The sequence below is a fragment of the Leuciscus leuciscus genome (assembly GCF_965113295.1).
Source record: "Leuciscus leuciscus genome assembly, chromosome: 6".
NCBI classification, from domain to species: Eukaryota; Metazoa; Chordata; class Actinopteri; order Cypriniformes; family Leuciscidae; genus Leuciscus; species Leuciscus leuciscus.
The window spans coordinates 189,207-206,706 of record NC_138730.1 but is presented as its reverse complement, the minus strand read 5'-3'; the positions used below and the strand labels follow the sequence as shown (position 1 = coordinate 206,706).

The 17,500-nt window shown below is 38.3% G+C and overlaps 1 protein-coding gene across 2 annotated transcripts in view; it reads left to right on the top strand.

Annotated features, from left to right (window-relative positions):
- The window catches only part of LOC309502005 (H-2 class II histocompatibility antigen, E-S beta chain-like), a 13,176-nt gene extending 556 nt beyond the window's left edge, over positions 1-12,620 (top strand). Inside the window, exons 2-6 of one of the 2 annotated variants that reach the window (XM_082174325.1) lie at positions 9,702-9,977; positions 10,059-10,340; positions 11,131-11,263; positions 11,372-11,394; positions 11,530-12,620. In XM_082174325.1, coding sequence (XP_082030451.1) covers positions 9,702-9,977; positions 10,059-10,340; positions 11,131-11,261 — 689 coding nt within the window. In that variant the 3' untranslated portion in view covers positions 11,262-11,263; positions 11,372-11,394; positions 11,530-12,620. Of the gene's footprint in view, positions 1-9,701; positions 9,978-10,058; positions 10,341-11,130; positions 11,264-11,366; positions 11,395-11,529 lie in introns of both variants that reach the window. The other variant, XM_082174324.1, reaches the window with a different exon arrangement.
- Positions 12,621-17,500: the final 4,880 nt, after the last annotated feature.

The window sequence follows — 17,500 nt, the reverse complement described above, 5'->3', positions numbered from 1 at the left end:
GTATCGAAGTACTTGAAGTGAGCTTTAAATAAATGAAAAGGAAAGTTACATTTGACCCCCCCCCCCTCCCTCCCTCCCTCCCTCCCTCCCTCCCTCCCTCCCTCCCTCCCTCTCTCCCTCCCTCCCTCCCTCTCTCCCTCCCTCCCTCTCTCTCTCTTTTTTATTTTATTTTATTTATTTCATTTGTGTGTGTAAAGTGTGAGTATCAGCATCATCTCCAGTGTTGCCTTGAGAACCAGAGCATCAGCATTATGTGGACCCCAGATTATATTATAGTAGTAGCGGTGGACATACTGATGTTTCTGGTGTTTAACAGTGTTAAGATTTAACAGCAACATTTTCTTTTTTACAACAAAAATGAACCATCACTGAACTTACTTAAGCTGGACTGTGACGCTATTTTCCTCTACAAACAAACTTTGCTGCATTTTTTTCCTGTTATCTCTGTAAAGCTGCTTTGATACAATCAGTATTGTAAAAAGCGCTGTATAAATAAATGTGACTTGACTCGACTTGACTTCTTAAACTGTTAGTTATGAAGTGAAATGAAATGAAATATACTTTATTGTCCTTGGTAGGGAAATTTGTGATGGACTCCATAGCCAGCATTTCGACAAAACCTGATAGCTTACATTAATACATTAACAAAATATACACATCATACACATAAAAATAAATAAAGTTCATGTTCAGCAGTCTAACTGAGATCGGTACAAAAGAGTTTTTGTACAGGTTCCATTTAAAGCGGAGAGTTCTGTACCTTCCTCGAGACGGTAGGAGTTCGTGAGAGCGGTAGAGTACGTGAGATGGCTCGCTTAAAATCCTTTTTACCTCATTTAGTGTGAATTGATCGTACAGAGTCTGAATACTAGGATAGTCTTTCAGTCCTATCATTTTCATTGAAGATCGAACAATATATAGTAACTTTGATTTTGATTTTACAGAAAGATCACCATACCAAGTGGACAGACCATATCTAATCATATATGAGGCCAGCAGGGGGCGCTCACCCTGGGGTCTGTGTGGGTCCTAACGCCCCAGTGTAGCGACGGGGACACTATACTGTCAAAGGCCCTGTCCCAAATGGCACACTTGTGGCTTCCTCAGAGTCCACACTTTGGTGACGTCATGTAGTGCAGACCTATAGGGCCCTTGGCGCGAGTCCACGAGGGTGCATTGAGAGGTATTTTTGGGACAGACTTGATCGTCACGCCGGAAATAACGGTCTGGTTGTTGTTGGACAGGAGAAATCATATTTTTGCGCTCCGACGTCTTATCTCCATGTCAACTGCATGCCACCTGGGCATTAGACAATAGATACATCATGCTTATTTAAATGATGTATACAGTTGTAGCTACATAATAATACATAATGTTCCATTTGAACTTAGATTACAATTTTAACACATAATGAAAATGTGCATGAGTTTCAGATGAATTTACAGGTTTCAATATTCATACTATGTTTACATATGACTCAGTAAAGCCCTGACATCCGGTTCTATTTATTTAATGAATCATAATGTGATCGTATTATTCAACACACTATTATTATGTTTGAGACAACCACTGCTCGACGATGACCATAATGTTTGTATAAACTGTAGGTAACAACTGGTAAACCCTCTGGCCCTTACCAATCATGGCCTCCTAATAACCCCCTTACATTGAATTGGCTCTATATGTTAGAGATTTGTCTATATGTACTGCTAAGTACTTGTATGATTGCACCTGTGTGATTTCTTGGTTATGAACAACTATGGGCATATGATCTCCAATGCCCTTGGGATCAAAAATGATTTCCTCCGTTTTCTTAGTATTCACTATTAGAAAATTAGCATCACACCAGTCTACAAATTAATTAATATCAGAATAAAAAATAGAAGAGGAATCTTGTTTTTTCAGCAGACTTAAAATTACTGTATCATCTGAGTACTTCATAATGTAGTTGTGTGAGTGCCTACTTGAGCACTCATTAGTGTACAGCGTAAGAAGAGCTGGTGAGCTAACCCTGAGGAACTCCAGTGCTACAGCATTTTACTGGAGATAGATAAACTATTATTTACTTTGACTCTCTGAGTTCTATTTGTTAAAAAGGCGTGATACCGCTGTATAATTGTAGTATTTACATTTAACTGCTTTCAATTTTTAATTAAGAAATGTGGTTGAACAGTACTGAAGGCTGAACTAAAATCAGTAAAAAGCACTCGTGCATAAGCATCGGAATCCTCAAGGTGCTTCAAAACCAAGTGCAACAAACTATTGATAGCATCACCGGTTCTTTTTCCTTTCCTGTTAGCAAACTGGAGTGGATCTAAGTGATGTTGTGGCAGTTTAATTCACTAAACAATCATCTTTGGCATAAGAGACAGTCTGGAATCAAATGATCATTAAAAAGTAATTTATTCTTGCAAGAAGGCCCAGTTGCCACACAGAGGTAGACAGTACAGTCTGTGAAACAAGTGCGACCAGGAGGGAGGGGCAGGCCAGTCTTTATACTCTGTTATTGTTATCTTCCAAGGTTCTTTAAACTCCAGAGATGGATAAGACACCACCAGTGATCCTATTATACTGAACTTTAGTTTAGCTTAACTTACAGCCTGCAAGTCCTAAATTGGACAGCCCTTTGACCTTAGGGGTTAGGGCTTCAGCCTTCAAAGCTCTCCCCCTCTTTCTCCTGCTTCGCAGGCGTTTCACATCAATCATTATATCACATAGTCAGCAACACACATAGTAGTCAATCTAGTGTATGTTAATGAAAATCAAAGTAAGTAATGAAAATCAAAAATCTCCCATTACACTCCTCCCTTTTTATCATTCATTGATAATTGTTTCATCAAAAACACTCACACAGTACTAATAATCATAATGAAACGTACCAAGTTCAAGTCTTACATCACACTTATACTTCTCATTTCTGAATTTCATATAACTGATCATACTCTTAAACTTAGTAGGCAAAAAGATTAAAATTAAAACTAGTTGGAAAAAAAAAAGATTAAAATGAAATAAGCTCAGGCTATTTTCCCAAGGATAGGCCCTTAATTTTACAGCAAGCAGATAAAGGTTTATTCTGGAACCGGGCTAGACGAACGAGCTCTGTCATTGCATCCCCAACACTATAGGTCGGACCCTCAGTCATTACAGTATAAACAAGAAAAAGTTGGATTAATATTTAGTAGGAAAACAAAACATGCTATAAAAACACAGATAAAGTAGATAGGAAAACTCCTCATATTCAAACCCTGTCCTTGTATGCCATCTCGTAACACGGATGGCTACTGCTTTTAACCCTCTTTACATATCATCATCGTTCCAAAAAATAAAAACATCAGAAAAATTCAACAAAAATGAAATAAGAAAAATAAAAACATAAACAGAAAACATAAAGAAAACATTCATTTACCACATGTTACTATAGCTAGGGCTGGGTACCGAGTTCGATACTTTTTAGGTACCGACCGAATTGCCTTGATACTATCGAGTATCGAAAAAGGACTTGTTTTTCGGTACCAGATTTCGATACCTAAGGGGTTAACTCGTCAACGTCAGTGCTCAAACAAATACATATGAAATGCACAACGACACGCCTAAAGTCGCTCACGCACATAACACGCAAACTCTACACAAACGAGACGCGCGGAACTCTGCGCACATACTCATATGAGACGCGAGCACACACACACAAACTCGCGCACATACTCAATGAGACGCGAGCACACACACTCACAATACCTTAAAGATGTGGAAAAGCCGATCAAAAGTGTGGCTACATTTCTCCAGGCTCGATGCCAACAGCGTGCGATGCAGTATTTGCTGTAAAATAATTGCTGCAAACTGCAAAGACGGTCCCGCGACAGATATGATGAAGCCCTTGACAGTGCACGAGTAAACATAAGAGCAGAAAGTTGCTCCATCTTCGACTGGTAACTGAAGAGATACCTGTTGATCACTCTGACAGTGTTTATATTGCAATAATGACCTACTGAATGTACACTGCCGTTCAAAAATGTGTTGGTCAGAATTTTTTTTCAGTAAGGATGCATTAAAGTTATCAAAAATGACCTTAAAACATGTATAATGTTACTAAAGATTTCTGTTTCAAATAAATGCTGTTCTTTTGAATTTTTTTATTCATCAAAGAATCATGAAAAAATGTATCATAGTTTCCAAAAACTGTTTTCATATTTCTGAAGGGTCATGTGACACTGAAGTAATGATTTTGAAAATTCAGCTTTGACAACACAGGAATAAATTACATTTTGAAATATATTCAAATACTATTTTAAATTGTTTTTGATCAAACAAATTCAGGTTTGGTGAGCATGAGCTCTTTATAAAAAAATATTTTGTTCCTTTGTGCTTTTTTTTTGTTCCTTTCTGGACTGACTAAGGAGCATGAGTCAAACTGAAAAAATAAAACCAAAGTTTTTTTGAGGTAATGTGTTATGTAATCTTGTTAAAATGGATTTCATAAAATTGGTATCGAAAAAAGTATCCATCAGGAACCGGTATCGAAATCAAGGTATCGGTATCGGTATTGGTATCGAAATTTTTTGAACGATACCCAGCCCTAACTATAGCTTCCGCTATCAGTATCCAAGTCACATTTTGTTCACCAGTTTCATCATCAGAATGGACTGTCATTTTCTCCAATTGAACATTCATTCCCGCACTCATATTCACCCATGAATAACAAAATTATCAGAATAACACATACAATCATAACCTATACATTCAGCCTTTTCCATTAATCCACGCCCATCCACATATTTCCTAACCATTTTTGTTAACTTTTAATTCAATCGGGCAATGGTTTTACTTAGTAAGCTCTATTTAATACCCTATTTATTAAAATCTAACCATAAGAGTCATCATTGAATAGATTTTCTACTTTTCCTGAAAACATTTGCACCAATCAAATCATTAGATCCATATCAATACTAAGCCCTAGTTTGATTTAATCAAATAAAATCATCAAAATCGTCACAAAACAAATTATTCTGCTAAACTTAAACCATTAGTTGGTCCACATCCTCCTCCAGGTGTGTTGATCATCTCGTTCGCCCCATGGACATTCCGTCTTCACCAATATGACACTTTGCGTGCCGTTGCAATGGGCTTTCCCTCGCTGGCAAAGGAGGTACGTTACTAGCACGTCCTTGATCCCTCACTGCCCTCCGCGTCGGCGCGTGGGGTTGCTGAGGTTGGTTGGTGTAGTCTAAGGTGAGAGGCGTGGATCCAGGTGTCACCCTCTCCAACCAATCCCGACCGCACCTCCACTGGAATGAACCATTTCCTGCCTGCTGTCACCTGTGAATGCAGACCCTAGCTATTTTGTTATTGACCGCTTGTCTAGCCAGTCGTCCCTTTTGGTGTGACCTGTGTAATCAACCGCCTGAAACATATTGTCACCAGATAATTTTGCTCACTGAATAGCACTCAGGGTCCTTGTTTTACCTGAAAAACACTCAACCCACTTTGCTCATGTCAACAAAACAATATTTCTACATTTGGAACAGAATCAGTTCTGTTCGACACAATCCATCCTGACATTCTGCCCTGTATCAAAAGTCTGCGTGCTCTGTAAAGAAAAACAAATGTCGAGGTTACTGTCAGATAGTAAAGTACGTAGTTTCTTTTGTCTGCGGTGCTGCCGCGGCCTTCTCAGGGTCCTTGTTGAAACAGTCCCTGTTATTAGCACACACATACAACACTTTTGTTAGGGAGAAGAATGACCCCAGTTAAACCCAGTGTCCTCCCAACATTTATTGTCCCACCTGTGCGATTGCATTCAGCAAATGTGAACCCCTTGGTATGGCAATTGTTACCATCCCCCTTTTGATGCATGATCCAACATTACATTCTTCACTCCAAGCCACAATCTCATCTTCTTATCGAAGTATTTGAAGGACAGCAGCCCTCAGTTTCACCGCATATCCTGCCTTTCAGGCCTGTTGTTTGGTCTTTTAAGTCAGTCATCAACAAACATTTTCCAATGTCAAAGTCATCAATTGTTTCTATCAGGTCAGGTCGTGGTGTACAGACTTGGTCAGTATCAGTCAAACAACATTCTCCTTCTTTGTTCAATTCACAATATTCATAAGTGTGAAGGGCTCTCTGGATAAGTTGATATTGCCTTTGCCAATGTGTCACTTTTGTTGTTGCCATCAAATCTGTACCATTTTCTCAACTCATAATGGATGACGATCTGCAACTTCACAATTCAGATTTACTTAAACTGATCCAGAAAGTAATTCAAATCAACACCATAAATGTCAAAAATAATTACTGCCAGACAGAGCTTGATGACTAATCACCTTAAAGATTGCCCCGTGTTCTTTATTGTCTTTTCATCAGATTTTTGGCTTCTTTAAAATTTGTCATTTGCCTTAACGGAATAGCTCCCCTAAACAAACACATACCAAACATGAACCGCTCATATTCTCATATTCATATCTTTTGGTGTTTACTCTAAACATATTTAAATTTTAAATAAGATTTTAAACTTCTTATTTTCCTGTAGCTTTGATCTAATTTTACATTTTCTGAATTTTAATCACATCCGTCTATTCAGTGTACTGTTACATCTGTAGCCGGAGCCATCAGCCCTGTTTCATGGTGGAGGCTAAAATCAGACAAAGTTGTTACTGGTCCTGAATTAAACTAGTCAAAAACGTCCCTTCTATCGTTTAAGACTTCTTTAAAGTCATTCAGTTTTACTTTTAAAACATTTACAAACTTCCCTTCAAATGTATGAAATGCCTGTAGCATGATTTCTTTTAACATCTCCATATCTGTGGTTTTCAACTAAAACACTGTGCCTTACTATGAATAGCTTATTATCATTTATGACACAGGCTCAGATAACAGCTTTTAGCTGACATTGAATGAGAGAGAGACCCTGAAGCATTTAGGACTGGTACACTGCACTCTCATAAACTTCTAAAATCAAACTTTATCTACCATCTTTTAACTCTAGCCCAGCGTAAGGCATCTTTGCCAGAAATGACATGCATTTTCAAAAAAACATAATTTTATATTTGTCTTTTGCCCACATCAGGGAATTTAGACATTACAAATTTTCACTCAGATCGTGTCTCTGTCGCACTGGCCGTTTCAGCCACAGCACACACCAGATTCAGATAAGCAAACTGTTTCAGCCAATCCCAAGCTTATCTTTTTAAAGGAAAACATCAGCTCCTAGTTCTTTCATGGTCAACACTATTCCATCCACGTTCAAAACACTAACAAGCTGTTTGTTTAATCATATGCATTTCTACACATTTTACATTTAGCAACTCATATTTTGTCATTATCTGTAATTTTACATCAACCTGTATTCCTCAATTCACTAGCTCTTTCCTTCAAAAGGATTCCCGACTTAAATCTTTCAACCTTCTTTTAACCTTCAATCTTCTTACGACTTCCATCTATCCACTTTCCTTTAACTTTCTTTTCTACCTCACTTACTCGTACGTTCTTTTCACTTTCTTTAACACTGCGTTCACATTCTTAGTTCTTTCTCAGACTACTTTCAAACACACATTAATACACGTCACTTTCACATTATCACTTTCTTTTCTGAGTGTCCATTTACAATTACGGGCTAAATGGCCCTGCTGACCACAATTAAAACACTCTTTTTGCCTATAGTTTGATCATTGAGCTTTCAAACGGCTCCAACTTACTGCACACCCTTGAAGCAGTGTGTCCCGATCAGGAATGTAAACAGAGCCACTGATAAGCAGTTCTCTGTATTCTTTTACAGTCCACCAGTGGCGGATTCAATCACAATAGCCAAATCATAATCTTCATCATTATTATTGGCCGCACTTTAATTTCATAAGTTGCAAAGAAAATCACTCAACATTTACTTGCTTTTTTTTAATCATCGGAAGCAATACAAGGCTAAAAATGAACAAATTTCAGTTTCTTTCTTTGTTTAGCCAGTCAAGTTGTTGTTTAAATTTCCAAACACAATCAAAACCCTGACTACCATTTACTTAATAATTTCTCCACATTTTCTTTGAAGTGAGCTTCAGAGCACAGCTGCTTACAGCGTTTGCTCTCTTCTGTCCTCTATCAAATGGTTAGTCTGCATATTCAACTTAATGTTATCATTATTTTCTCAGTCCCACTTATCTCTGCTGTTTCACAAAAAAACAAAATATCATATTACTCATATCTCAATCCCTAAAATGCACAGACAGCCATTATAGCTGCCTCCTCCTTCAACTCTTGTTACGAAAATTCTCTAGACATCATTATTTTACCAATAAAATATATAATTGTTCCCCATTCTGCTTAATAAAACCTTTGTTCATTCCTCATCTTTATATCACTTAATTTGACTTGCATGCATTTTGCCCATAATTTTCTTCATTGCACAGTATACCGGTGTGCAGTATTTACTATTAGATGTCATCATAATGGCTGTTATTTTCCTTCTTTCACTATTGCCTGTGGATTTTACTTCAGCGCGCTTACTCTAATTTTCACCGGAAATCAGGAAAGGTTTGGACTCCCTGGAAGTGTTCCAGTGATCACTCACAATAACGAGTACTCGGCTTCGGTCTGGACAATCTCTTGACCTACCCTAGGTCTCAATTTCCGTTCCCTTTTTAAAAGCCTTCTTTTCCTCGTACCACCGCTCTAGTTTCAGTTCTCAAATACAGCCACTATGGTTCATCCACAAAATTTTCTTTTCAAAATCCCCAAATGAAAAATAAATTTGCTGTCTCTTACCCAAGATTTTCTGTTGCCACCTGGATTCTTTCTGATTCCAGTGGAGTTCCTCCTGACCCTGATAGCAGTTGGCTCTTCTCTCTCAATTCTGCGAGGTAAGACTAAAGCCTGGTGCTTCAGGATGATCAGTCGTCAATCCGCTTTACTCAGGGCCAGAAGAAACTGCCATGGAATCCCAACTTCTGACACCAATTGTTGTGGCAGTTTAATTCACTAAACAATCATCTTTGGCATAAGAGACAGTCTGGAATCAAATGATCATTAAAAAGTAATTTATTCTTGCAAGAAGGCCCAGTTGCCACACAGAGGTAGACAGTACAGTCTGTGAAACAAGTGCGACCAGGAGGGAGGGGCAGGCCAGTCTTTATACTCTGTTATTGTTATCTTCCAAGGTTCTTTAAACTCCAGAGATGGATAAGACACCACCAGTGATCCTATTATACTGAACTTTAGTTTAGCTTAACTTACAGCCTGCAAGTCCTAAATTGGACAGCCCTTTGACCTTAGGGGTTAGGGCTTCAGCCTTCAAAGCTCTCCCCCTCTTTCTCCTGCTTCGCAGGCGTTTCACATCAATCATTATATCACATAGTCAGCAACACACATAGTAGTCAATCTAGTGTATGTTAATGAAAATCAAAGTAAGTAATGAAAATCAAAAATCTCCCATTACAGTGACTATTAACATTTTCTCTTAACATCGATACTATACACTTCTCAAAACACTTCATCACCACTGATGTCAGACTTTGGATTTTACACGCAGCTCCTCAATTTTGTTCTGTAGAGATCTTACATTGCTCATAATTATTCCAGGCAAGGGAATGTGTTTGAATAATATGGATAGGACATGATGTTTTAGAAAGGACATTCCAGTAATAACAGCATCAGGCTGATGTGTTCAAGTGCTTGTGTTTTTATTGTTGAAATAATCTCATGAAGACATTATTTTTCAGCGGATGGCTATTATAATTACCGGTGGACACAATGCATCTACAGCTCCCCTGATCTCAGTGACATGGTGTTCATTGAAGGCTTCTACTTCAATAAATATCCATTCGTAAAGTTCAACAGCACTGTGGGGAAGTTTGTGGGGTTTACTGAGTTTGGAGTGAGAACTGCAGAGAACTGGAACAAAGATCAAAGCTTATTACAGCAAGAGAAGGCTCAAGTGGACGTGTTCTGCAGACGTAATGCTGAAATTACAGAAGCAGCCGTCTACAACAAAACAGGTACGGGACGCAAGGCTCATACAGAACTCTTCTGTTAAATATTGTTAGGTGTAATTGAGTATGTGTCTCTTCTGGGTTCAGTGCAGCCGAAGGTGAAGCTCAGTTCAGTGACGCCGGGCGATAAAACACACCCAGCTCTGGTCATGTGCAGTGTGTACGACTTCTACCCTGAGTCGATTAAAGTGTCCTGGTTGCAGGATGGTGTAGTGGTGACGTCTGATGTGACCAACACTGTGGAGCTGCCGAATGGAGACTGGCTCTACCAGATCCACTCTGAGCTAGAATACACTCCTAAACCTGGACAGAAGATCTCCTGTGTGGTGGAGCACGCCAGCTTCAGCAAACCCATGATCTACGACTGGGGTAAGAGAGAAGCCCTGCTGTCTCAGACCTCAGGACACACCAATGTAGCGTCAATTACACAATAATACAGCATACGGGAATAGCTCAACCTGCTATAACCTGTTATACTTTATTGTATTTATCATACCAGGAACATATCAAAGCTCACATGAACTATATACAGTTGTTGAGTCCGTAGCAAAATAAATTAAGAAGTCAGGGAGGTCAGTGATGTTTGCAATGTTCAAAAATGTTCCCATTTAAACTTTGACTATTCTGTAGTTGCATCATGTGCTAAGATCGACTGAAAATGAAAAGTTGTGATTTTCTAGGCCGATATGGCTAGGAACTAAACTCTCATTCCTGCGTAATAATCAAGGACCTTTTCTGCCGTACCATGAGTCCAGCAGGCGCAATGATATTACGCAGCGCCTACAAACTGAGTGCCGGTCATGTTGGAAGTTAACTGGCTGGGGACTATTTTCAGGTGCTGCGTGATATCATTGCGCCTGCTGGACTCATGGTACGGCAGAAAAGGTCCTTGATTATTACGCAGGAATGAGAGGAGATCGACTGAATGGATTTGAAAACGGTAAAACTCAACTGTTTAACTCTAGGGGAGTTGGAAAATGAGCTTATTTCCAAAAAAAGTGGAGTGAACCTTTAATTTAACTCATTGTAGACGCTGAACAGACGCAGGTACGAACTTTCACGTCATGCTTTAAAACTGTTTAATGCACAGCTAGCCATGGATTAACCCTTACTGTATTTAATGCTATTGTGATAATAAAGCGATGTCTGTCTCTCACAGACCCCCCTGTCCCGGAGTTTGAGTTCAATATTCAACTATTGTTCACCATTGAAACTGCTGGACTGGTGCTGGGAATCCTCTTAGCAGCTGCTGGATTCCTTTACTACAAGATCAAATCAGCTGGTCTGTAGAGGTGAGAGTGCGCCAGTCATAGAATTCAGTCCAGTTATGCAACAATTAACTATTAACATCATGGCATTTTATTTTTCAACTAATTACTCTTTTTATTTCAATAGAGAAGATCATAGTACCACGTTAATGATGGTAAGTTTGATATTTCACTCAGTTAATTGCAAAACAACATTTCTGTGTGATCAAACATTATCTTTACCAATCACATATAATGAAATACTGAATAATCAAGCTCAGTAACATGAATATTAATCACACAAACCACAGGTCCTCATTCTGCCTGAAAGGAGCCTCATCATCTTCAACTATCACACAGTCTAACTCTTCTACTGATGTTTCATAATAAAAATAATGATGAAAACAGAATTAGAGCGTCATACCTGATTCATGTTTCTGGTTAATATTTCTGCACTATTGACAGTAATGATGTCACTCATGCCATGTCTTCTTGTGATTTCTCCTGTTGCTTCTTCCACTCGACCCATCTCTTCTTCTCCTTCTACATCTTTCACTCCTCCTCTTTCACCACCTCTTGTTCTTTCTCCACTTCCCACTAAAGTTTGTTTGCTCTGGGAACTCACATCCCCTTTTATAGCTCATTTTTGTAGCCGTGTAAAATGCAGTTTAGTACATAGCATGTTCTGTGCATTACTGATCTAGCTGGAACCAGTTTGCTGGTAATTAAGATGTCATGTCCGACTGAGAATGTGAAAAATGATAGAGTATTGTTTGCTGTGTTTGGGGAAATGGTACATATAGTTTTGTGTAAAACCAATAAAAAGCTGCAATTGTTTTTAGGAAGTGGGTCACACTTTATATTAGGTGTCAATAACTACTATGTACTTACATTAATAAATGAGTGCAATGCAGTTATTGTGTCCATGTAGTGTTGCGAAGCGTTTGTGCTGCTATTGTGGAGGGATACGGGTACGGTTAGGACAGGTTTGGGTTTAAGAGAGGGTCAAGAGGTCAACATGGAATTAATTTCTGTAATTACATCTATAATTACACAATGTAATTACAGTCTATGCAAGTATTTTATACACATAAGTATAATGTAAAAACATGTATGTACACAATTAGTTATGGTTAGTTTAAATGTTAGTTCATAGGAGTTGTAGACACAGCAGGAAGAGCCCATGAAGGCCAGTTTATAGTTGTGGTCTAAACCAGATGACAGCACAACACCAGTGTTCTGTGTACTGGGAGAAAACCACTGTGACATTCTCTAATTACTGAAGATTCAGTCATACCTAACATTTTAGGTTATATATTCTGTTATAAATCGTTGGATTTATAAAAAGCATGTCATCAGCAATATGAAAGTGATTTTCTCAATAAAGACTCATTGTAATGGTGTTTGTTATTATGATGCCTGTCTATAATGACTCCTTATGGATTGGAAACAGGTTTGCCTGTGTGTAAGTTTTAGCACTTTTCTAAACTGGTTTAACTTGATTGTTACTTTGACAGGCTGATCATAAAACTGTTATTTATACATTCCTGTAACACTCCTTAAATCTTCCTGTATTTAGTTTGTTTCCTGTTTTCTTCTTCCCTTTTGAAGTTCTTTATAGTTTTCAGTCTAGTTTGCTCAGTTCTGAAGAGGAGATAGTACATAAAGAATGAATTCATAAAGCACATCAACGCCACACAGAATATATGCGTTTCCACCCGTGGATTTGCGCTACGCCACTGTCTACTACACATTGTGACACAACTTGCAGACAGAGATTGTCTTGTTATTGTGATATAAAGCTTTGTAAGAGACTTACAGAATGACGACTAGCGGGACCCTGCCAGTAGGTGGCAGCACGTCACTGGTGGAAAAACTATGCTTTTATGAATTTCAAATATATTCCCTTTTCAATAATACATTGCAAATATACTTACAAAAAACTGAACCATCTTTAAATATATAAAAAGTATATTGGCATCATGCTTTTACCTATTTTCCCAATTCTACTTTTAACACACTTTAAAATATAATTATAATAAGTAAATATAAGTATATTTTCTTAAAATCTATTTAGAAAAATATGCTTAAATAACCAGCAGTGGTAGCGGTGATTGATGAACTTTGTGTGTGTAGGTGTGTCTAGCTCCTGGTTATGGTTTGTGTAATGCGTTCATGCAAACATGAGTACAGATGAATGTTTAAATCTGTTTGTTGAATTGCGGGTGGTACTTCTGATGTTCATACATCTTGGTTTTGCACAATTAATCAATAGAAATGTGTTAATTATGATTAGGCACGCTAGTACAATGTTTTAAAGTCGTAAATGTTTTAATGATTGTGGACGATTAAAATGTCTCCACGATCCTCTTTTGAAGACATAGCGTAGTATCGTGTTACAGTGCGTTATATCAGTTCAGTTCTGGCTCCTTCGTCTCGACGTACAACTCGACGTACAATCACATCACATTAACCTTAATAATTTTGTCAATAGTTTGTATTATATTTCCCCAGTAGTTTTCAAGTTCCGAACAAGAGCAAAACATATGCAATAATGTACCAACCTCTGTTTTACATCTAGGACAACATTCTGAATATGACTCTCTCTAATCTTGTGTAATCGTTCAGGTGTATAGTATACCCTGTGTATAACATTAAACTGTATTAATCTATGTCTACTGTTATATGAAAATGTTAAAGCATTTTTACAGATGAATTCCCAGGTATCTTGTTCAAAAGTACATTCTAGATCTTTTTCCCATTTAAGTCTAGAAGAGGATACATCCTCCCTATATAAGTCACTGAAGTTGGTATACATATAGGACAAAACCTTTGGACCCTTTTTTCTCTCTTCTAATATTGTCTAATAAGAGTGAGGAGAGGGGCCTTAAATGACCTCCTTGTAATGTAGTTATATAATGTCTCACCTGGAAATATAAAAAAAAAAAAATGTTTAAAGGTGCTCTAGGTAACTTTTTAACCTTAACCCTCTGAGGTCTGAGCTGTTTTCTGGGCCTGGAGGTGTTCTGACATGCTCTGACATATGTGTTTTTTTCTGTTACTAGTGACATTTTCATGGCTAAAGTCTAATTACACTGTATTCAGCACAAACTCTGCTACAATAATATATCAGCAGCATGTATGTAAAAGTTTGTAGTTTTGAGATAATGACATTTATGCGTGGTTTGTGAAAATAAAAAATAAAAATTGTCACTGAAATAAGGCCATGAAACCCATACTGATTATTTCTTCACAAGACTTTTGAAAATTGTATGACGTAGCCTAGAATATTTGCTCCAAAACTATGTGAAAATCACCCTGACTGCTCATTCAGATAAGACAATATATTGATTAAAAATTTCTAAGACGTGTTTTGTGTGACAAAGCCATATTCGAAGAGGCGTGATCATCTCATGAATATGTAAGCTTTTAACACCTGAGAAAGACAAAGACACTCCCCTAACTGCCCTAATAGGAGCGATCAGGCCCTATCATTCAGAGCAACCTTGCACAAAGAATGAGGAGATTTAAAAAAGAATGGCTTTTAGATTGTTTGGATTTATTTACAACACAACATAATCCAAAAATACAAATGACAAAAGAGCACATTGAAAACAATGATCCAAAGACAGAGACCTTTGTGCCATTCCTAAAAACATTGTACATACCATTTCCAAGGTGTTTGATTTTCACTTTACCATGTTCATGTACAGAGACTCATGTGAATGTTGAAGTCAGCAGGACTCAGTTGCATCTGGTCCCTGAAAGAAAAGAAAAAAGTGAACATACTGGTATCAAGAGAAACTAGGCCTGCACGATTTTGGGAATACATTTTAGATTTTTCTGGTTAAAATTGCTTTTTAAAATTCACAGAATACACACACACACACACAAATGTTTCCAACAATATATATTATAAAGAACACCATATTTGTTGTGCCTTGTAGGCATAAGCTATGTGCAGTACTGCATAAAATAATTTTATTTTACAAAGCAGCCTATAAATCTTCCAAAAGATTTCAGTAACAATGCTAGAGAAAAATATATTGATTATCTTATGTTACTTCAAATGTTTCCATTCGTTATGATGATATGAAATGAGATAATAGTAAAAACATAAAGCCTAATGTTTGGTGCATTTTTCCTTTCAAACGCAATCGCGCTCCAAAATATGATACATTCAAACCCACAGCGCGCTCCAAAATATGATACATTCAAACCCACAGCGCGCTCCAAAATATGATACATTCAAACGCCATCGCGCTCCAAAATATTAAACATTATGGTTATACATATCTATGCTTGAGCAGATATCCACAAACAGTATTTAACAGGAAACACGGGTCTAAATAGTATAATATTCACCATATATCTAGCAACAGTTCAACTGCAATGTGAAGTTTATGCAACAATACCATAAACTAATAAGTAAGAATTTCTTACCTTACATCTTTCTTGTCTTCAAATCGCGTTCTTCTTCTTCTGATGTAAATCCAATGTAAGCTCACAGTGCGTCTTCCAAACTCGACGAAAAGCAGAGACTTGTGAAGTGTTTTGGTGTTTTGTGTTTGAGGTAACGAGGGCGTTCGCGTTCCATGTGGAGATTTGCATGTGAATCTCTTTTGCGCGAGTGGGCGTGGCCGAATTAAAAGTAATTAGCAAGCGTTTGAGATACTGGACATCCTGTTGGTTTTATACAAATTACTTAAACAGAGAATATTTGTTTTCAGTTTGAATCCGATCATTTAAAAGTACACACTTAAATGTATATAAAGGTGTATGGCTCATAAATGTGTGAGAAGGATTCGCTGAGTTTTGTTTCAGTTTATAGACGTGCTCAAGAAAAAAAAGTTCACCGCGACGGAGAGGCAGAACGCACACCCTGTTTATTTTCTTTATTTTACAAAAGCACAATGTTTTGATTTGATTGTAAGTGGACACATACAAAAGTAGAAATATCACAGATTCTTTTTTTATATTTCTTTTTTCTGTATAACCATAAATGACGGAGTAATTTAAGTTTATTGTACTACAATGTGAAGAAAATCCAGCAAAACACGGGGGCGCGTTTTCCGACCTCAGAGGGTTAACTGAACAGCTTCGGAGTCAGTGGAATGGTTATATTACTTATTTTGGTTTGAATGGTGGTGGTTTCGCACCCCCCTGGTGCCCGAGAGTGGAAAAAACTCACTTGCAACTTTGGGCCGGCGGGTCGGCGGCCTCGCCGTCAGGAAGTATCGCGTGATATCAGGTCTCGCGATGTAACGAATTGCTTGACGGCACTGCACACGTACACGCCCCCATTCAAGCACCGGCTAGCTATAAGCAAAGGGCAACGATAGATTGAGTTATGGCTGAGCCTGTAAAAAAAGAAGCAGAAAGCTAGGAAATCTTTGTCAGAGGACCAACGAAAGAAGAAACGGGAGACTGACCTGTAACAATAGTGATTGTTTAGCATGTGAGAATGTGCTATGAGGCGGATCCTTGATAATATATTGTGGTCGCAGCACGGACCGTTTAGTGAGTTGCATGCAGAGGCTCGCATGTTATGCTGTTGCACTGGTAATTCTCTATGTATGTGTTCAAACATATTGCTTAATAAACCACCACCCGTTGGGTGTTAAACAAGATATTCTGGAGTCTGTGAGTATAAAGACCAGAATATAACATGGTGGCAGCGGTAGTGGACTGAGGCCGTTTAACGAGACAGTAACGGGGACGTTAGCAGAGTTGCTAACCGTGAGCATCCCGTGTGCAACATGGAAGGATTGAAGCCGCCGCAGACATTGTGTTTGGACTCCAACGATCTTTCAAGGTCCTGGAAGACGTGGAAGGATGAGTTTATGCTTTATGTGGAGCTAACAGTGAGTGACGACGATGAAAAGAAAAAAGTGACACTTTTCAGCTATCTTGTTGGCGAAAGCGGCAGAGAATTAATGGACACACTAATGAGTGACGCCGCCAGAGATACATGGAGGTTAAAAGACATTATCGACAAATTTGATGGACATTGCAACCCTTGTGTGAACGAAACTGTGGAACGATATCGCTTCTTCACCAAGAACCAGAGGTCGGGTGAGTCTATTGACAGCTATGTCACGGAACTAAGAGTACTGGCGAAAACATGCAATTTCGGACAATTGAGAGATTCGCTTATCCGCGACCGCGTTGTGTGTGGATTAAACAGCACAAGCATGAGAGAGAGACTGCTGCGTGAGAAAAATATGTCGCTGGACACGTTCATACAGCTGTGCAGAGCTGCAGAGTTGTCGCGGGAGAACT